Source organism: Schistocerca gregaria, chromosome 5 (genome assembly GCF_023897955.1).
Source record: "Schistocerca gregaria isolate iqSchGreg1 chromosome 5, iqSchGreg1.2, whole genome shotgun sequence".
In the NCBI taxonomy this organism is placed as follows: domain Eukaryota; kingdom Metazoa; phylum Arthropoda; class Insecta; order Orthoptera; family Acrididae; genus Schistocerca; species Schistocerca gregaria.
The window spans coordinates 187,449,383-187,471,526 of NC_064924.1; the positions used below are offsets into that span (position 1 = coordinate 187,449,383).

Sequence of the window (22,144 nt, forward strand, 5' to 3'; positions counted from 1 at the left end):
AGGTCAGTGTACGGTAGCTTATGGCAGTTTTGCCACTCCGTACACAGACAAAAACAGCACACACTTAACACAGTTATTGGAAACGTGCTTTGAATGAATCGCAATACGCTAATTTAAATAAATAAATGTGACAGGTAACAGAAAATACAAATAAAAACGGATATTGGATCGTCAAAGCAAACCGAAAATGGAAATAGATTCAATTTCAGACAATTTAGGGTTTTTTATATCAATAAAACGAAAGACGTACAGTGATATAATTTTTTTTGGTAGTTGGACAGATGTTTCCAGAATGAGATTTTCACTCTGCAGCGGAGTGTGTGCTGATATGAAACTTCCTGGCAGAAGTAAGGTTGAGAGAATGGAGCTTGAGTCGTGCTTGGGTAGCTCAGTTGGTAGAGCACTTGCCCGCGAAAGGCAAAGATCCCGATTTGGAGTCTCATTCCGGCACACAGTTTTAGTCTGCCAGGAAGTTTCATAGACAGATGTTATTTAAGTACCTACAATAGTAACTGAAAAGTACCTATGGACACTAGAAGCACATAAAGGAAAAAGTAATGAACCTATCTGTCATCTATACTTTTTTAATAGATTCGTTGTGTTTTGTGTTGACAAGTGATTCTTTCAGAATCAACAGACGCTTTCATTTTTGTTTTCTGATTTCTTTAAGGTGTAGCATGTTCTTTCTCGATTGTTCAAGGCATCACGTAGCAGCAACAGAAGAACGAATCCTATGACTTTGGAAACACGGTGAGTAACACAGCCGAGTTGTGAATGTGTTTGAGTATTTTATATGAGACGGCTAAACGTTGGTCTTGCTAGTAATCCAGGTCCGCAGGTGGCCGACGTTGGCAAACACTGTGCCGGAGCTCTCGCAGGCGGCGTACATGCCGAACGAGAGCACGCAGATCTGCGTCCCTGCGCTGGCGAGTGGGTCCCCAGAGTCACCCTGGCACGCAGCTCGCCCCGCCCCGCCGGCGCTCGCCATGCGCTGCGTCACCTCGAGCGCCGGCAACGGCGGCGAGTCCATGTAGCTCTGGCACGCCTGCCGGTCCATGGCGCTGAGCTCCACCTTCTGCAGGGTGTCCACCACGCCGCCGTTGAACTGCACCGAGCCCCAGCCAATCAGCGTGGCAGCGAGGCCGCCAGGTGGATCGTAATTCGCGGCGGCGGGACTCACAACCTGCACGTTAGCTCCCAGGGGGAAGGAGTCAGAGATCTGAAAACGGGTGCGAAACATTCATCTCGCTACTGCATTCACTCTCTAAACGCATGCAAATTGATGGGTGTATCACGTTGTAAAGATATGAAGTGGAACCATGACAAAGACATAATTATTGGTAAAATACACTCCTGGAAATGGAAAAAAGAACACATTGAAGCCGGTGTCTCAGACCCTCCATACTTGCTCCGGACACTGCGAGAGGGCTGTACAAGCAATGATCACACGCACGGCACAGCGGACACACCAGGAACCGCGGTGTTGGCCGTCGAATGGCGCTAGCTGCGCAGCATTTGTGCACCGCCGCCGTCAGTGTCAGCCAGTTTGCCGTGACATACGGAGCTCCATCGCAGTCTTTAACACTGGTAGCATGCCGCGACAGCGTGGACGTGAACTGTATGTGGAGTTGACGGACTTTGAGCGAGGGCGTATAGTGGGCATGCGGGAGACCGGGTGGACGTACTGCCGAATTGCTCAACACGTGGGGCGTGAGGTCTCCTCAGTACATCGATGTTGTCGCCAGAGGTCGGCGGAAGGTGCACGTGCCCGTCGACCTGGGACCGGACCGCAGCGACGCACCGATGCACGCCAAGACCGTAGGATCCTACGCAGTGCCGTAGGGGACCGCACCGCCACTTCCCAGCAAATTAGGGACACTGTTGCTCCTGGGGTATCGGCGAGGACCATTGGCAACCGTCTCCATGAAGCTAGGCTACGGTCCCGCACACCGTTAGACCGTCTTCCGCTCACGCCCCAACATCGTGCAGTCCGCCTCCAGTGGTGTCGCGACAGGCGTGAATGGAGGGACGAATGGAGACGTGTCGTCTTCAGCGATGAGAGTCGCTTCTGCCTTGGTGCCAATGATGGTCGTATGCGTGTTTGGCGCCGTGCAGGTGAGCGCCACATTCAGGACTGCATACGACCGAGGCACACAGGGCCAACACCCGGCATCATGGAGTGGGGAACGATCTCCTACACTGGCCGTTCACCTCTGGTGATCGTCGAGGGGACACTGAATAGTGCACGGTACATCCAAACCGTCATCGAACCCATCGTTCTACCATTCCTAGACCGGCAGGGAACCTGCTGTTCCAACAGGACAATGCACGTCCGCATGTATCCCGTGCCACCCAACGTGCTCTAGAAGGTATAAGTCAACTACCCTGGCCAGCAAGATCTCCGGATCTGTCCCCCATTGAGCATGTTTGGGACTGGATGAAGCGTCGTCTCACGCGGTCTGCACGTCCAGCACGAACGCTGGTCCAACTGAGGCTCCAGGTGGAAATGGCATGGCAAGCCGTTCCACAGGACTACATCCAGCATCTCTACGATGGTCTCCATGGGAGAATAGCAGCCTGCATTGCTGTGAAAGGTGGATATACACTGTACTAGTGCAGACATTGTGCATGCTCTGTTACCTGTGTCTATGTGCCTGTGGTTCTGTCAGTGTGATCATGTGATGTATCTGACCCCAGGAATGTGTCAATAAAGTTTCCCCTTCCTGGGACAATGAATTCACGGTGTTCTTATTTCAATTTCCAGGAGTGTAGATTGGCAAAGTACAGTTCCTTGGTAACAAACAAGGAGAACACATCCATCTCATAAACAGACAAAACAAGCGTGCGACCCATCCTAAAAATACAATACTGGCCATTAAAATTTCTACACCACGAAGATGACGTGCTACTGACGCGAAATTTAAGCGACAGGAAGAAGATGCTGTCATAACCGAATGATTAGCTTTTCAGAGCATTCACACAAATTTGGCGCCGGTGGCGACACCTACAACGTGCTGACATGAGGAACGTTTCCAACCGATTTCTCTTACACAAACAGCAGCTGACCGGCGGTGCCTGGTGAAACGTTGTTGTGATGCCTCGTGTAAGGAGGAGAAATGCGTACCATCACGTTTCCGACTTTGATAAAGGTCGGATTGTAGCCTATCGCGGTTGCGGTTTATCGTATCGCGGAGGTCGAGAGGTCGAGATCCAATGACTGTTAGCAGAATACGGAATCCATGGATTCGGGAGCGTAATAGGGAAAGCCGTGCTGGGTCCCAACGGCCTCGAATCACTAGCAGTCGAGATGACAGGCATCGTATCCGCATGGCTGTAACGGATCGTGCGGCCACGTCTCGGTGCCTGAGTCAAAAGATGGGGACGTTTGCAAGACAACAACCATCTGCACGAATAGTTCGACGACGTTTGCAGCAGCATGGACTATCAGTTCGGAGACCATGGCTGTGGTTACCCTTGAGGATGCATCACAGACAGGAGCACCAGCGATAGTGTACTCAACCTGGGTGCACGAATGGTAAAACGTCATTTTTCGGTGAATACAGGTTCTGTTTTACAGATTCTCGATGTTCGCATCCGTGTTGGCGCGATCGCCATACTGGCGTATCACCCGGCGTGATGGTATGGGGTGCCATTGCTTACACGTCTCGGTCACCTCTTGTTCGCATTGACGGCACTTTGAACAGTGGACGTTAAATTTCAGACGTATTACGACTCGTGGCTCTACCCTTCGTTCGATCCCTGCGAAACCCTACATTTCAGTAGGATAATGCACGACCACAAGTTGATGGTCGTTATGGTCCTTTCTGGATACAGAAAATGTTCGACTGCTGCCCTGGCCAGCACATTCTCCATATCTCTCACCAATTGAAAACGTCTGGTCAATGGTAACCGAGCAACTGGTCGTCACAATACGCCAGTGACTACTCTTGATGAACTGTGGTGTCGTGTTGAAGCTGCTTGGACAGTTGTACCTGTACACTCTATCCAAGCTCTGTTTGACTCAATGCCCAGTCGTATCAAGACCGTTATTTCGGCCAGAGGTGATTGTTCAGAGTATTGATTTTTCATGATATATGCACCCAAATTGCGTAAAAATGTAATCACGTGTCAGTTCTAATATAATATATTTTTCCAGTGAATACCCGTTTATGGTCTGCATTTATTCCCGGTGTGGCAATTTTAATGGCCAGTAGTATATATGAATGACTTCCCCAAAAAACATACATCACTCATTCATCTCATCCTTACAGCTCGATGGGCTATGAATCCGGAACCGTCAGAGCGGCCGCACACTTATGTTCGACCTCAACCGGGAATCTAAAATTATCGAACATGGACGACATGGAGAGGGACTGCGGGTAAGTCGTGGTGCTGGGTGGGAAGAAGGTAGCGCCAAGGAGTGTGGTTAACAGCCGCCCGCTGTGGCCGAGCGGTTCTAGGCGCTTCAGTCCGGAACCGCGCGACTAGTACGGTCGCAGGTTCGAATCCTGCGTCGGCCGTGGACGTGTGTGAGGTCCTTAAGTTAGTTAGGTTTAAGTATTTCTAAGCTCTAAGGGACTGACGACCTCAGATGTTAAGTCCCTTAGCGCTCCGAGCTATTTGAACCATTTTGTGATGACGACCACCTACTTCTTGTATGGTAACAAATTTTATGAAATGATTGGCGGTATGGCGATGGGCTCTCTGTTGTCTCCATCACTGGCAAACTTTTTTAATGGAGGATTTTGAGGAAACTGCATTGAATTTGGCTCCCCTCCGTCCATCCTCATTTTATCATTACGTTGACGATACATTTATGATCTGGCCACACGGTGCCGAAGCTTTGGAACAATTCATAGAACACATGAACAGCATACATTCGAACATCCAGTTCACTGTCGAGATGGAGAAGGAACGGAGACTGCCTTTCTTAGACGTTTTAGTACAACGAAAGGCGGGCGGGCGTCTTGGCCACACTGTATACCGTAAAGCCGACACATACCGATTTATACCTGAGTGCGCAGAGTTTACAACATCCTGCTCAGAAGAGAGCCGTTTTGAACACATTGGTATACAGAGCAAAACCTGTTTCTGACGAGGACCACTTTACGGTCGAGATTAACCATCTGAGGAACGCGTTCCGAAAGAATGACTATGGAGCATGCGATATAAGGAAGCATTCTCCTAAAAAAGGAAACGTGAAAATGTTGCACACTCACAGTATGAAACACCGATTGCGGTTCATCCTTTTTGTGGCGCGATTTCCAGCAAGATAGGAAGAGTCCTACGTAGACGAGGTATAAGGCCGATTTTTCGTTGTCCTCAGAAAGTTAAGGAGATGATGCGCCCTGTTAAGAACAACCGCTGCCTCAGGGTCCCTGGAGTTTATAATATCCCCTCTGAGTGTGGAAGCAATTATATAGGTCAGACGATTCGTATCGTTTCCGACCGCTGTGCAGAACACCAACGCCATATTAAAAATAGAGAACTGGATAAATCGGCAATTGCAGAGTACAGCCTCATGAACAAAATTAAAATGTTATTCGATGAAACAAAAATCAGTCCCATACCTCCACGTACTGGGATTCTGTCATTAAGGAAGCTGTTGAAATAAGAATGAGCCAAAAGAACTTTAAGCGCGATGACTGATACCATCTGAGCTGTGCATGGAAACGAGCGCTTGATGCAGAGAAGCAGCAGAGACGTTCCTTTCAAGACTTACGTTCCAACGGAAGTGGTGGCGCCACTGGCGCACACATTGACACCGTGTGCGACAGCAGAACGTAATCGTCGACCAATCACAAACCGACCAATCAGAAGCCGTCCACGGGCTATAAAAAAGGCTGCCACAGCAGCAGTGAAGACAGTCAGCACCTGTCGATGACGATGGAAGTAATCGTCGAAAGTTCGAGATTTTATCCAGAACTGACGCGGCAAGAATACCGAGAATGTTTTACATATAACAGTGTATCCGGTGGCGCAGTGTTTAACGCAGTTGCCTAGTAAACAGGAAGTCATACGTTCAGGTCTAGGTCTGGCACACATTTTCAATCGTCGCTGCTGATTTTGCATAATGTCAGGAAGCTGCTGATATCACCAGCAATTTCCCTTTCTCCCCCTCCACCTTCAGTACACATGTTATTCTTAAAATCTTGGTCAAGGCTGCAGAATAAGTACAAATCAGAACTAACAGTCAATAATAAGGGTATACGAAGAGAAGAATCTCGAATGGTCACCCGTAAGTTCGATCCATGGGTGAGCGTTGCGGTGATGCTGAAAAAATTAACTGGAAGTTACTTGAAGGTAGTGTCCAACTATCCCTTACAAAGTTCTATGTGAGGAATATACTACTATACTATACTACTGCCTCCCATTAAGGATCACGAAGGCAAGATAAGGCCTGTTAGCCTCTTATTTTTAGCAGTCAGTCTTCCCACTCTCCATTGCGTGAACCAAATTTCAAGAAACCCAATGCGCTAGTAACTGACACACTGGAAAGTACTGTGATGCACTTCACAGTGGTTTCTGAGTATAAATGTACACGTGGATGTAGGTACGATCGATTCCATGGTCATTGTCAGTTCCCATTAAACTGTTCTACTTTAGATACATCTCTCGTAAATATCAGGGCCGGTAATTAAAGTTGCGTTCATCAATTTGTTTATATTTTGCTCCCACACGCACTGAGTAAATTAATAGTACTCCGTATGAAACGTTTCTTGCTGGAACATAGCATCAACATCTAAAACATCGTAATGTGGCACTTCTTTACTTGAACAACAGTTCGTCTAAGTTCCCGCGAAGGAATTTTCTTTAAGGGGTTTACTGGAGCCACGGTATTCCTGCTCTGAGTAGCATCGAGAGTAATGTCTGCTACATGCTGTCGACTGTGAGTCATATAGTATTAGAAATTCTAGAATTCCCAAGTGAGTCACTACTTATCTCTCGCAATATTTTACTGAATAAATTGACTAATGCAACGAATTAAAAGAATTTCGTTTAGAACAGATTTTACGGCCCACTGAGATCCGTTGCATTTTTAGAAACGACCGATTTCGGTTTTACCATCCTCAGATACTGTTTTACCAGTGAAAAGAGACCAGCACGATTTATGTCTTACGTCAGAAGATAATACCCTGTCATACATACAATCAGATCTGAGGATGGTTTATGGGCAACAGAAATTGGTAATTCTATGAAATGAAAAATCCGTAACGAGAGAAATGTGTGGGAGAAACAGGTATGTTAAGAGGACACATCTAGAATGATTCATTATACGATTGGAGAGTGATGTGGGGAGGGGACACGCGGTAGAAATTACAAACGGACTTTAACATTTGATAATAGTAAGCAGGATGTAATACATTTAGGATTTAGAATTTATACAGATCTGAAAAATCTTGCATAGGATAGACTAACGTGGAGAGTAGCTTCACCCAATCTTCGGATTGAAAACCACAGCAAAAACGTTGTTAACAAAAGGATTTCTGTAAACAGACGATTATTTTTCTGGTTTCTTTCAGTGAGTTATGATAAATGACGTCTATGCTACCCTTAAGTATTCTTTAATGAACATTCAGTAGCTCCTGAGAATAACTGCTGTGGCAGTGAGTATCTCAGACTAAAAACACATCTTCATTTTGTAGAGTTATATGACTACAAAACCAGAATGTGAAGATATCCTTCTCGTAACTATAATGAAACGTTCTCCGCGGAGCTGTGCAGCGCCAAAACAAATGAGGGTGACTAGTGTTCCGTTTTTGCTATTATCCAGGTAATACTTTGGAGGCACCATTCACGGACTTCTATTATACATCGTGCGCTATGAAGGACAATTTAAACCCCGGGAAAAATTTTGTTTCGAATCTGGATACTATCCCTTGCTTCGCTAATCGCCTGAAAGCTGCGAACTACAACAAGAGCAGAAACAACAAACTACAAAACGTATGGGGACTTTGTGGCAATTCTACAGCGTCACAACGGATTACTACGTTCTGGAATTCCTTAATAGTCAACGTGTCAAACTGGTCTACGTCCAAGTCAACCACACGGGGTATCAAATATGGGGTACAATTAGAGCTACAGGGAGCCCTCCGTCTACCATTTGTAAGCCATATCCCACATTCTGCCACTCGGAGATCTACTGCACTTGTTTCAGAGTACACGATTCTTCAAAATCCATAGTTACCAATAAGCAAGGGAATTAATGAAAACCTGGCAACCATTAATTTCAACCCAACAAGTGGTGGACTCAAAAACGTCCAACCGAACATCGAAAAAAGCCACACTATTCAACTACACCAATCAGTTAACGACTGCTACGTGAGACACGATCAACTAGGAAAGGCCAACTGCAGAAGATGTAAAACTTCATGGCATATTAAAACTGTGTGCATGACCGAGATTTGAACTGGAGACGTCCATTTTTTCTGTGCAACTGTTGTACCGTTGAGCTACCCTACGTTTCATGAGTGGAACATGACAGTTCCCAGAAATTTTGGTTGTATTACTGAAAGACATACTGTCTCACACATAAGATGACCATACATGAGAGATGTCAGAATGATTTTCTGATGGTGACAGCAGATGTCATTGACTATATTAACAATTGTAATATCCAGTTGTGAATTTTCTATTATTTTCTTTATAATTATCAGTTGTTTACTACAATATTTTTTTTTTCTTTTGGGCATTTGTTATAATGTCTTGTGTCTTTTCATTGTTCTTTGTTTACATAACATAGTTTGCGAAGCATGCCTTACAAGAAATAAATATTACTGCAGTCCAACTAACGCCCTCCAGTCCATCTTTTATTAAAGAGAGGCTCTCCCATGAAGCTAAGTAAGCCTTCAGCAAGTCTGATTAGGAATTGAAGCTTCTCATCAAAACAGAGTATGCTCCGCCAAGACAAGACTCTACTCTATTGGGTGCATAGATCCCGAGAAATCAGTACCCTGAACAACTGCCTCTGGCCGTAATAACGGCCTTGATACGCCTGGGCATTGAGTCAAACAGAGCTTGAATGGCGTGTACAGTTACACCTGCCCATGAAGCTTCAACACGATAAAACAGTTCATCAATAGTAGTGACTGGCATTTTGTGACGAGCCAGTTGCTTGGCCACCTATTGACCAGACGTTTTCAATTGGTGAGAGATCTGGAGAATGTGCTGACCAGGGCAGCAGTCGAACATTTGCTGTATCCAGAAAGGCCGTTCAGGACCAGAAATAGGCGGTCGCGCATTATCCTGCTGAAATGTAGGGTTTCTCAGGGGTCGAATGAAGGGTAGAGCCACGGGTCCTAACACATCTGAAGTGCCGTCAATGCGAACAAGAGGTGACCGAAACGTGTAACCAGTGGCACCCCATACCGTCACGCCGGGAGATACAGCAGTATGGCGATGACGAACACACGCTTCCAATGTGCGGTCACCACGATGTCGACAAACGCGGATGCGACCATCATGGTGCTGTAAACAAAACCTGAATTGATTCCAAAAAATGACGTTTTGCCGTTCGTGCACCCAGGTCCGTCCTTAAGTACACCATCGCAAGCGCTCCTGTCTGTGATGCAGCGTCAAGAGTAACCGCAGCCATGGTCTTCGAGCTGATAGTCCATGCTGCTGCAAACGTCGTCGAACTGTTCGTGCAGGTGGTTGTTGTCTTGCAAACGTCCCCATCTGTTGACTCAGGCACCGAGACGTGGCTGCACGAACCATTAGAGCCGTGGGGATAAGATGCCTGTCATCTCGACTGGTAGTGATACGAGGCCGTTGGGATCCAGCACGGCGTTCCGTATTAACCTCCTGAACCCACCGATTTCATATTCTGCTAAGAGCCATTGAATCTCGACCAACGCTAGCAGCAATGTCGCGATACGATAAACCGCAGTAACGATAGGCTACAATCCGACCTTTATCAAAGTCGGAAACTTGATGGCACGCATATCTCCTCCTCACACGAGGCATCGCAATAACGTTTCACCAGGCAACGCTGTTCAACTGATGTTTGAGTATGAGAAATCGGTTGGAAACTCTGCTCAAGTCAGCACGTTGTAGGTGTCGCCACCGGCGTCCACCTTTGTGTGAATGCTCTGAAAAGCTAATCATTTGGTTACGACAGCATCTTCTTCCTGTCGGTGAAATTTCGGATCTGTAGCACGTCCTCTTCGTAGTGTAGCAATTTCAATGGCCAGTAGTGTATAAACCCTTTCCACCAACATGTTCATGTCGTTCGCAACAGCAAGAGAATAATCGCTACAGAGCAGACTCACCTGCACTACTGCGATGTCGTAGTCATTTGTGTAGAAATTGTAACTCTCGTGCCATGTAACAGAGGACGCGCTGTGAACGCTGCCGCCGCTGTCACGTGTCGTCGTGGCTACGCGCATACCCAGCCTGCTCGCGGACGTACCCGAGACGCAGTGGGCGGCAGTGAGAGGGCAGGTCCCGCTAATGAAGGAAGCGCCGCAGAAATGGGAGCCATCTTGCAGCAGCGATGCCTGGTAAGGGTAGTCAGAGATGCTGGCATCACTGCCTCCGATGACCCGACCCTGGCTGAAGAGCACGGGTCGCGCCCTGGTGGGCACCCCCAGGCCCTGAGCTAACACGCACACGGTTACAATGAGCGTTTGGAGCATGGTGGACCACGGGCGTGCTACGTACACTCCTTTATGGATCTTCTTATATTTAAGAGTGGGACGGACTCATTAACGCTGATAAAAATCTCTTCGCTAAATAGGTGTCCTACATTAAGAGTAGTCACGCGCCTTCCCTTAGATCATTCTGTTTGATCACTGCACGACAATACTGCATGACGTTATCTTACTCGATATTAAAACTCCTCAGATGTCAGCCTTGACCACTTAGATAGCAGACAAATCATTATGAAATGGTCATGATTGCGTATCAATAATAAGCCTTTGATGTTAACGTAATTAAATGTAACTAAAAGCAAGGTAATCAACATTAATAGTACATTGAAAATTCCCCTGTTAAGTGCAGAAGAGATATAGGTCAAAGACCTCATTGAAATCCTCTACGATGGCGAGAAGTTTCTGATGACATGATTGAAAAAGAAATGGCAATCGAATTGGATGACATAGTGATCAAGTATTACAGTTTAATGGACCTTCAGAAGAATTTCACTCGAAGGAGGCAGGAGAGATGGATAACATTCGTTCGGAATTTCCGAAATGGAGGACGAGTTGAATGTTTATTTTCCCGTCAAAAATGAGTTCGTTAGAGACGGAGCACATGCTCGGGCTGAGGAAGTATGGAGAAAGAAAGTGGCGGTGCTCTTTCCAAGGAACCATCCCGATATTTGCTTTAACAGATGTAGGGAAATCACGGAAAACCTAAGTCAGGATGGCCAAATGCGGGTCTGAACCGTCGTCCTACCGAATGAGAGTGCTGTGTGGTAACTATTGCTTTACCCCACTCGGTAATTTCGGAAATCATTTGTGGGAAGTGGGAGGAGGGGGAGGGCCAACCAAACTGCTATTCAAGTTCGTTTGTGGCATCTAAGAGGCCGGAGAGATACCATCAGCTTTTGGACAAATGTCGACCAATGTAATGTAGAAGGCAGCAAGGTAAATGCGACAATTATCGCATAAAAATGTCTTACAGGAGTATTAAAAAGAAGAATGGAACAGAAAATTGAGGATTCGTTAGGTAACTGTCAGTTTCGCACCAGCGAGGTAGTTCTAAAGTTGAGTTGGTTATGGAAGAAAAACTTAAGAAACATTTAGAAACACTGATATAGTTTCTCTATCTAAAAATGTGATCGATAATGTAAAATGATGCAAGGTGTTCTATATTCTGAGGAAAATATAAAAAAATTTCAAATGTTTTTGAAATCTTACGGGACTTCACTGCTAAGGTCAGCAATCCGTAAGCTTACACACTACTTAACCTATATTATCCTAAGGACAAACACACACACACCCATGCCCGAGCAAAGACTCGAACCTCCGTCGCAACCAGCCGCAAACCCGAGGTAAGTACAAGTAGGGCATAGCCAAACATGGAGGATATACAATATGTACAAGAACCAAGAGGGAAGAATAAGTATATAACGCCAAAAGCGTAGTGCTCGAATTAAAAAGGGCATAAAGAGGAATGTAACCTTTCACCCGTACCGTTCAACCTTAACAGGATGTGAAACTGGAAGTTGTCTCCATAGCAGCACTTTTCTAGGAGTACTAATCCCTCCACCGTACGCAGGAGAACTTCTGTGAAGAATCGAGTGTAGATAATGTACTGCCGGCCGGGGTGGCCGAGAGGTTCTAGGCGCTTCAGTCTGAAACCACGCGACCGCTACGGTCGCAGCTACGAATCTTGCCTCGGGCATGGATATTTTTGATGTCCTTAGGTTAGTTAGGTTTAAGTAGTTCTAAGTTCTAGTGGCTGATGACCTCAGAAGTTAACTCCCATAGTGCTCAGACTCAGAGCCATTTTTAGATCTACTGTCAGACGTGAAGCTGTGATAGCGGTTTGTAAGTTATGCACCTATAGCTCACTTCGGAAGAACACTTGCCAGTGATTGGATTGGAACCCAGACACATTGTTTGAATTTGTCACATTATTTCAAATGAGTGGCATGGAAATTCTAAAAAATATTGTAACTGATACTTACGTCCCACCCTTCAACACTAAACTGTCAATAAGAATGGCGGTATAATATAATTAGCTGCGAAAGGAAAATGAGAAAAACGAACTCAGTAATAGTCTCTAATCTTCTTTGCCCTTTACATGTTTATACATTTAGTTAATGTCCGCCTGTAACTTTCTGCAGCGAGGTAAATACTTACTGAGGTGTAAAAACTACTTTTGTTTCAAGATATATGTCACTTGCTTGTCTCACATTTGATCTCCGGCGATAGTCAACGATCACTGGAATTTAGAATATGTTACTGACCGAATGTGAGAGAGTAAGAAGTTATGATGTCGTCTTGTAAAAGGACGAATTAATTTAGAAAAATGATAGTAACTCCCAGTACTGTTGCGATGGGCTGTTCTACTGTACGGTTCTTACTGTCAAAACTTTTACATCCTTGTAGATATGGCATGGGACTGGGATCCGGCCGAGGTATGTACAACAATGGACACCAGGGGAATGGTGTATTTTAATTACGTGGTGCCAGTTCATTAACACTTCGCTTCCAACGCTAACACTAATTCGGGTCTCACATGAAATAAATTAACAATAGCTAGCTCGTTCATAGTCAAAATTCTCTAAATACGAAAGATAGAGAAACAGACCTCTTCCACAGGATCGTCCACGCTACCGGTGTAGTACACAGTGTTTCCAAAGTAAAACTAGTAACTGTTTATTTCTCAGTCTTATATAGTTCGTCGTGCACACGACAGCCGTAATGTCGCTGTTTGCAGAGCCTGTTCCTCAAAGTGCTCCATGACCAAATTTTCGAGTGCTGGAGACAGTGGTGACCCCAAGGTTGTGCTGCCTTCATCTCATAATATACAATGCAGTACAAAACGTACGTTGTCATTAGGACGTTATGGAACAACTTAATAATTTCAGATGCAAATTTTGGGCCAAAAGATCCAGCGTATCTTGTACTGGCACCCTCGTAAAAAGTGACACAACGGCCAGGCTAACCATTAGATCGTTTTGGCCTATCTTCATTTTCTTGAGTGTCTCAACAAATTTCTGCAAGTTTACAACATGGTGTTGGCAATATCCCAGTTTTGGTGCTAATAATCCTGCCAGATGTTTAGTAAGTCTGTAGGTGGGCGAACTGATTGTACTAACAATGGGCCTCATAGGAAAAATTTCCTTGTGTATCTTTGGTAATCCATATAGCCTGGGAAGTCTGACGGCAAAAGGCGTTAACTACTTAATTAGAAGACGCCGTACCACACATGGCATTCGTTATTTGGAAATAGTGAGTGGAGCTGAGGACGGTAGAAAAAGGAGTGCACAGTGAAGAAGTTGTAACATTTCCGATGTGTACATCTGTTTGAATTCAGTATAGAAGTGACATTAGCTGATATAGGCTGTGTATGTGGATAATGGCACTAGACATAGCACGGCAAGGGACATTGACTTGGCGTTAGTGACTCTTCATGTTTAGAAGAACTTCTGGGGTTTGATGAATGATCGGCGTCAGTGATCTCGAGAACTGGCAAAAGTAATCATTCCACCATGGTGTCACATTTGCCTGCAATGGAGAGGTTCAAACATCAGGTGTGTGGGTACACCATGCTTTAAGCTAGACTCACAAATATCTACAGGTGGTCAGATGTGTATCTCATCTTGCTCGTCATCTATTGGCTCGTGAACAACACTGAGGATTCCTTTACTATATAGCTACTGGTGATGAGGAATTTGTCTTTGAGGGTAATACACTCCTGGAAATTGAAATAAGAACACCGTGAATTCATTGTCCCAGGAAGGGGAAACTTTATTGACACATTCCTGGGGTCAGATACATCACATGATCACACTAACAGAACCACAGGCACATAGACACAGGCAACAGAGCACGCACAATGTCGGCACTAGTACAGTGTATATCCACCTTTCGCAGCAATGCAGGCTGCTATTCTCCCATGGAGACGATCGTAGAGATGCTGGATGTAGTCCAGTGGAACGGCTTGCCATGCCATTTCCACCTGGCGCCTCAGTTGGACCAGCGTTCGTGCTGGACGTGCAGACCGCGTGAGACGACGCTTCATCCAGTCCCAAACATGCTCAATGGGGAACAGATCCGGAGATCTTGCTGGCCAGGGTAGTTGACTCACACCTTCTAGAGTACGTTGGGTGGCACGGGATACATGCGGACGTACATTGTCCTGCTGGAACAGCAAGTTCCCTTGCCGGTCTAGGAATGGTAGAACGATGGGTTCGATGACGGTTTGGATGTACCGTGCACTATTAAGTGTCCCCTCGACGATCACCAGAGGTGTACGGCCAGTGTAGGAGATCGCTCCCCACACCATGATGCCGGGTGTTGGCCCTGTGTGCCTCGGTCGTATGCAGTCCTGATTGTGGCGCTCACCTGCACAGCGCCAAACACGCTTACGACCATCATTGGCACCAAGGCAGAAGCGACGCTCATCGCTGAAGACGACACGTCTCCATTCGTCCCTCCATTCACGCCTGTCGAGACACCACTGGAGGCGGGCTGCACGATGTTGGGGCGTGAGCGGAAGACGGCCTAACGGTGTGCGGGACCGTAGCCCAGCTTCATGGAGACGGTTGCAAATGGTCCTCGCCGATACCCCAGGAGCAACAGTGTCCCTAATTTGCTGGGAAGTGGCGGTGCGGTCCCCTACGGCAATGCGTAGGATCCTACGGTCTTGGCGTACATCCGTGCCTCGCTGCGGTCCGGTCCCAGGTCAACGGGTACGTGCACCTTCCGCCAACCACTGGTGACAACATCGATGTACTGTGGAGACCCAACGCCCCACGTGTTGAGCAATTCGGCAGTACGTCCACCCGGCTTCCCGCATGCCCACTATACGCCCCCGCTCAACGTCCGTCAACTGCACATACGGTTCACGTCCACACTGTCGCGGCATGCTACCAGTGTTAAAGACTGCGATGGAGCTCCGTATGTCACGGCAAACTGGCTGACACTGACGGCGGCGGTGCACAAATGCTGCGCAACTAGCGCCATTCGACAGCCAACACCGCGGTTCCTGGTGTGTCCGCTGTGCGGTGCGTGTGATCATTGCTTGTACAGCCCTCACGCAGTGTCCGGAGCAAGTATGGTGGGTCTGACACACCGGTGTCAATGTGTTCTTTTTTCCATTTCCAGGAGTGTATAAGGGAACGAAAGGATAATGTTGTACGAGTCGGGGCGTGGAATGTCAGAAGTTTGAACGTGGTAGGGAAACTAGAAAATCTGAAAAGGGAAATGCAAAGGCTCAATCTATATATAGTAGGGGTCAGTGAAGTGAAGTAGAAGGAAGACAAGGATTTCTGGTCAGAAGAGTATCGGGTAATATCAACAGCAGCAGAAAATGGTATAACAGGTATAGGATTCGTTATGAATAGGAAGGTAGGGCAGAGGGTGTGTTACTGTGAACAGTTCAGTGACCGGGTTGTTCTAATCAGAATCAACAGCAGACCAACTACGACAACGATAGTTCAGGTATACATGCCGACGTCGCAAGCTGAAGATGAACAGATAAAGTGTATGAGGATATTAAAAGGGTAATGCAGTATGTAAAGGGGGACGAAAATCTAATAGTCATGGGCGACTGAAATGCAGTTGTAGGGGAAGGAGTAGAAGAAAAGGTTACAGGAGAATATGGGCTTGGGACAAGGAATGAAAGAGGAGAAAGACTAATTGAGTTCTGTAACAAGTTTCAGCTAGTAATAGCGAATACCCTGTTCAAGAATCACAAGAGGAGGAGGTATACTTGGAAAAGGCCGGGATATACGGGATGATTTCAATTAGATTACATCATGGCCAGACAGAGATTCCAAAATCAGATACTGGATTGTAAGGCGTACCCAGGAGCAGATACAGACTCAGATCACAAAATAGTTGTGATAAAGAGTAGGCTGAAGTTAAAGACATTAGTCAGGATGAATCAATACGCAAAGAAGTGGGATACGGAAGTTCTAAGGAATGACGAGATACGTTTGAAGTTCTCTAACGCTATAGATACAGCAATGAGGAATAGCGCAGTAGGCAGCACAGTTGAAGAGGAATGGACACCTCTAAAATTGACATCACAGAAGTTGGGAAGGAAAACGTAGGTACAAATAAGATAGCTGCGAAGAAACCATGGGTAACAGAGGAAATACTTCAGTTGATTGATGAAAGGAGGAAGTACAAACGTGTTCCGGGCAAATCAGGAATACAGAAATGCAAGTCGCTGAAGAATGAAATAAATAGGAAGTGAAGCTAAGACGAAATGGCTGCAGGAAAAATGTGAAGACATCGAAAAAGATATGACTGTCGGAAGGACAGACTCAGCATACAGGAAAATCAAAACAACCTTTGGTGACATTAAAAGCAATGGTGGTAACATTAAGAGTGAAAAGGGAATTCCACTGTTAAATGCAGAGGAGAGAGCAGATAGGAGGAAAGAATACATTGAAAGCCTCTATGAGGGTGAAGATTTGTCTGATGTGATAGAAGAAGAAACAGGAGTCGATTTAGAAGAGTTAGGGGATCCAGTATTAGAATCGGAATTTAAAAGAGCTTTGGAGGACTTACGGTCAAATAAGGCAGAAGGGATAGATAACATTCCATCAGAATTTCTAAAATCATTAGGGGAAGTGCCAACAAAACGACTATTCACGTTGGTGTGTAGAATATATGAGTCTGGTGACATACCATCTGACTTTCGGAAAAGCATCATCCACACAATTCCGAAGACGGCAAGAGCTGACAAGTGCGAGAATTATCGCACAATCAGCTTAACAGCTCATGCATCGAAGCTGCTTACAAGAATAATATACAGAAGAATGGAAAAGAAAATTGAGAATGTGCTAGGTGACGATCAGTTTGGGTTTTGGAAAAGTAAAGGCACGAGAGAGGCAATTCTGACATTACGGCTAATAATGGAATCAAGGCTAAAGAAAAATCAAGACACGTTCATAGGATTTGTCGACCTGGAAGAAGCGTTCCACAATATAAAATGGTGCAAGCTGTTCGAAATTCTGAAAAAAGTAGGGGTAAGATATAGGGATAGACGGGTCATATACAATATGTACAACAACCAAGAGAGAATAATAAGAGCGGACAATCAAGAACGAAGTGCTCGTATTAAGAAGGGCGTTAGACAAGGCTGTAGCCTTTCGCCCCTGCTGTTCAATCTGTACATCGAGGAAGCAATGATGGAAATAAAAGAAAGGTTCAGGAGTGGAATTAAAATACAAGGTGAAAGGATACCAATGATCCGATTCGCTGATGACATTGCTATCCTGAGTGAATGTGAAGAAGAATTAAATGATCTGCTGAACGGAATGAACATTCTAATGAGTACACAGTGTGGTTTGAGAGTAAATCGGAGAAAGATGAAGGTAATGAGAAGTAGTAGAAATGAGAACAGCGAGAAACTTAACATCAGGATTCATGGTCACGAAGTCAATGAAGTTAAGGCATTCCGCTACCTAGGCAGTAAAATAACCAATGACGGACGGAGCAAGGAGGACATCAAAATCAGACTCGCTATGGCAAAAATGGCATTTCTGGCCAATGCCGGCCTTAATTTGGGGAAGAAATTTCTGAGGATGTACGTCTGGAGTTCAGCATTTTATGGTAGTGAAACATGGACTGCGGGAAAACCGGAACAGAAGAGAATCGAAGCATTTGAGATGTGGTGCTGTAGACGAATGTTGAAAATTAGGTGGACTGATAAGTTAAGGAATGAGGTGGTTCTACGCAGAATCGGAGAGGAAAGGAATATGTGGAAAACCCTGGTAATGAGAAGGGACAAGATGATAGGACATCTGCTAAGACATGAGGGAATGACTTCCATGGTACCAGAGGGAGCTGTAGAGGGCAAAAACTGTAGAGGAAGACAGAGATTGGAATACGTCAAGCAAATAATTGAGGACATAGGTTTGCAAGTGCTACTCTGAGATGAAGCGGTTGCCACAGGAAAGGAATTCGTGGCGGGCCGCATCAAACCAGTCAGTAGACTGATGACCCCCCCCCCAAAAAAAAAAAGGGAACGAAAGGAATGATTGAGTCCAAAAAAATCAGCATCTCCCCGTACAAAGACATGAGCTTATCCTCAAGAGATAGAGTTATGAAACTGTTAGAACAGAGACCATGTGGTTACTATGAATTCCTTCCGTGAGATGCAACCATCACTGCTGACATTTACTGCCAACAATTGAGACATCTAGCAGACGCAAGCCAAGAACAACGACCAGGAGATTGCATGAAGTGATGACAAAGTCACCTGGCGAGGAATGAGTGCTAGTCAGACACACGCGCTGTGCATACAGTATCAACGAGCGTGCTGTCAATGTGTAGAAATGGGATGGCGTTCAATCCGTCAGAATTTGAGTGAGGGCTGATTGTGAAGGCACTGCACGACTTGTCGCGTGTCGGTGGAGTGCTGTAGTGAGTATCTTCAACACCTGGCGAAACCAGGATGAAACCACGTCCGGAAGTCGTGAGATTGGGCGGTCATCGCTCATTCCAGATTTCGGACGGCGTAGGCTTGGCAGACTGGTAAAACAGGGCAGGTGGCGAACTGTGGCGAAACTAACATCAGACTTTGAAGTTGATCGGAGTAAATGTGTGTGAATACACAGTGCATCGAAACCCTCCTAACGATGGGTCTCTGTCTGTGTCGAATTTAACACCACGGAATCGGTGACTAAGACTGAAAAGGGCACATGGCCGTGGGCACTGGCCCCTGGCGCAGTGACAGAGCATCTCATGATCTGATGAATACCGATACCTTCTTCATAATGTTGACAGGAGGACGCGAATCCATCGTTTTCCAGGGAAAAAGCTCTTTCCAACTTTACTGCGCGACGGCGACAAGCTGGAGGCGGGTCTATTATGCTCTGGACGTCAGTGGGTCCAGTGGAGCTCTTGCATGGCACCATGGTGGCCATAGTGTATCGCACGCTGGTTCATGATGATGGTTTACAAGAAGATTGATCAGTGCGTGGCTCGTCTTCTCGCGCTCATGTATTTTACACACCGTTTTTAAAGTGCTTACACCTCACTACGTTAATTTAAATTACTACTGTCACTGAGTTGCTGCTTTCCCTGCCCGTGACTGGCGCTAGCAGTGCGTATCGATATATCCCCTCTCGTAGTATGTTTGCTCGACTGCTATTACTTCCCAGTCGTTGTCTGTCGTAAGGAAGTTCGGTTCGTGAGTTAGGGTCTGCCAGTCAATTGGAACCTGTCTGGAGCTCAATCTGGACCTGCCAGTCGGGAAGTTGCACTAGGGCAGTCGGGTTGGAGCAGTGATGTTGAAACGTCCCCTTAGAACAATTATACAAGACTGGTCTATGTGAAACGTCCTCTTTGAACAATCATACACTACTGTGCTTAAACTGACACACAATATTTTTAGCGCAACGCAATCTGACTTCCAATAATCCCTACGAAAGAATGGCCCTGACTAACATTAACCTATACGTTTCACAAATCACTTACCTCACAAAAATCTTCGTTACTCAAGCTAGTGCAATACAGCGAACGCCACTACTGCCAGATAACTAAAAGATTCAAACTACGGAAGTCACTAACTACTGATAGGCATAGTTAGCAAATGAAAGATTTTAATAGAGAACAAACAATGTACTTACCTTAATAGTCATTATATATATATATATATATATATATATATATATATATATATATATATATATATATATATATCAGTTCGTGACACCAATTATTACAAATTTCAAAACTCCGCCATCTCTCTCCCCACGTCCACCACTGCTTGCGGCTCACCTCCAACTGCGCGACGCTACGCGCTGTTAGCATCCAGCTGCCGCTACTCAACACTACAAAGGCAGACAACAATGCAAACTAGCCACAGCACAGCCAGTGATTTTTCATACAGAGCACTATGTGGCGTTACCAATAAGAAAACCTAAACAGCCTACTTACAAGGTCTGCACCGACATGGCTCGCATGACCATTGCCGCCACGTTTCACTTGAGCAGGGCCACCTCCTACCGGGCGACATTTCTCGACTCGCCGGCCGTTCATGAGTTGTGCGTGTCTGTGTGTGCGTGCATCGACTCCCGATTTGTCTTCGTGCGTGCTTAGTTGCTATTGTATCGTCCAGGTCTTCGTGCAAGTGTTTGTCAGGTTGTGTGTGTAGTTTGCGTTAGTTCCACTGACGATTATTTTAAATGTTGTCTGCCTATTGGCCCTGATAGGTCGGTCGTCTCGTCGGGTGACATGTAACTTGTATGAGATTTTTCGCTCTGCATCGGAGTGTGCGCTGATATGAAACTTCATGGGAGGTTAAAACTGTGTACCGGACCGAGACTCGAAGTTGGGACCTTTGCCTTTCGCGGGCAAGTGCTCTACCAACTGAGCTACCCAAGAATGACTAACGACCCGTCCTCACAGCTTTAATTCCGCCTGTACATCGTCTCCTACCTTCCAAACTTCACACAAGCTCTCCTTGGAGCCTTGCAGAACTAGCACTCCTGGAAGAAAGGACATGGCGGAGACATGGCTTAGCCACAGCCTAGGGTATGTTTCCAGAATGAGATTTTCACTCTGCAGCGAAGTGAGCCCTTATATGAAACTTCCTGGCAGATTAAAACTGTGTGCCGGACTGAGACTCGAACTCGGGATCTTTGCCTGTAGCGAGCGAGTGCTCTACCAACTGAGCTACCCAAGCACTACACACGCCCCGTCCTCACGGTTTTCATTCCGCCAGTTCCTCGTCTCCTAACTTCCCATTTTCACAGAAGCTCTCCTGCAAAGGCAAAGGTACCAAGTTCGATTCTCTGTCCGGCACACAATTTTAATATGCCAGGAAGTTTCGACGTGTAACTTGTTCTCTGAGCGCTTCTGGACCCCATCAATTACCATCTTGTGGAAATTGGGCTGGTCCCTTCTGCTGCATGGATTTCGTTTAGCCAGTGGGGGTATTTCCTCTGCATGGTTGTGTCCGAGATAGTATTTCCGGCGTCGTGTGCATGGAAGTGAGTGGAAAACGCGCCAGCAGCGCAGTCGCAACGGAGCAGCAGTCGCGGTAGGACCAGCGGGCAGGCGGTCTGTTGCTGCAGACCAGGGAGGATATCTCCGCACGGTGCAGTCGGCTGGCTCCACTGCCGGTCCCTGTGCAGTGTCGGAGAATGTGTGGACCTGTCCAATTGCTACGAGCTTCGTGGCTCACCGACCCATACCGAAAGAGTTGAATGGCGTTTTAAGTCCATTCATATTGTGTGGTTCGTTTCGGTTGTTCGCTGTTGCGATGGTTTCCCTGTGAGCAACACTGAGTGTTTGTATTGCTGAAATGCTTCCCTGTTCACTAATTGCTTCACTGCCTAGACCATTATTTGCAGCCCTCTCCATTTGCCTATGCACAATTACCAAATTACTACTCTGGACATTAGTTAATACATTACATGGTGGCGCTAACACACTGCTTTCGTCTTCACTGTCATGTCTCAGTTTACTTTGGAGCCTAGTATTACGTTTTCACACGCCATTATTGT

At 46.1% G+C, this 22,144-nt stretch overlaps 1 protein-coding gene across 1 annotated transcript; it reads right to left on the reverse strand.

Annotated features, from left to right (window-relative positions):
* Positions 1 to 802: 802 nt before the first annotated feature.
* Positions 803 to 10,637, reverse strand: LOC126273284 (trypsin alpha-like). Its single transcript, XM_049976829.1, has 2 exons — positions 10,272 to 10,637; positions 803 to 1,219 (listed from the first exon to the last, which is right to left on the reverse strand). The coding sequence occupies exons 1-2, from the start codon at positions 10,635 to 10,637 to the stop codon at positions 803 to 805; spliced, it is 783 nt and encodes a 260-aa protein (XP_049832786.1).
* Positions 10,638 to 22,144: the final 11,507 nt, after the last annotated feature.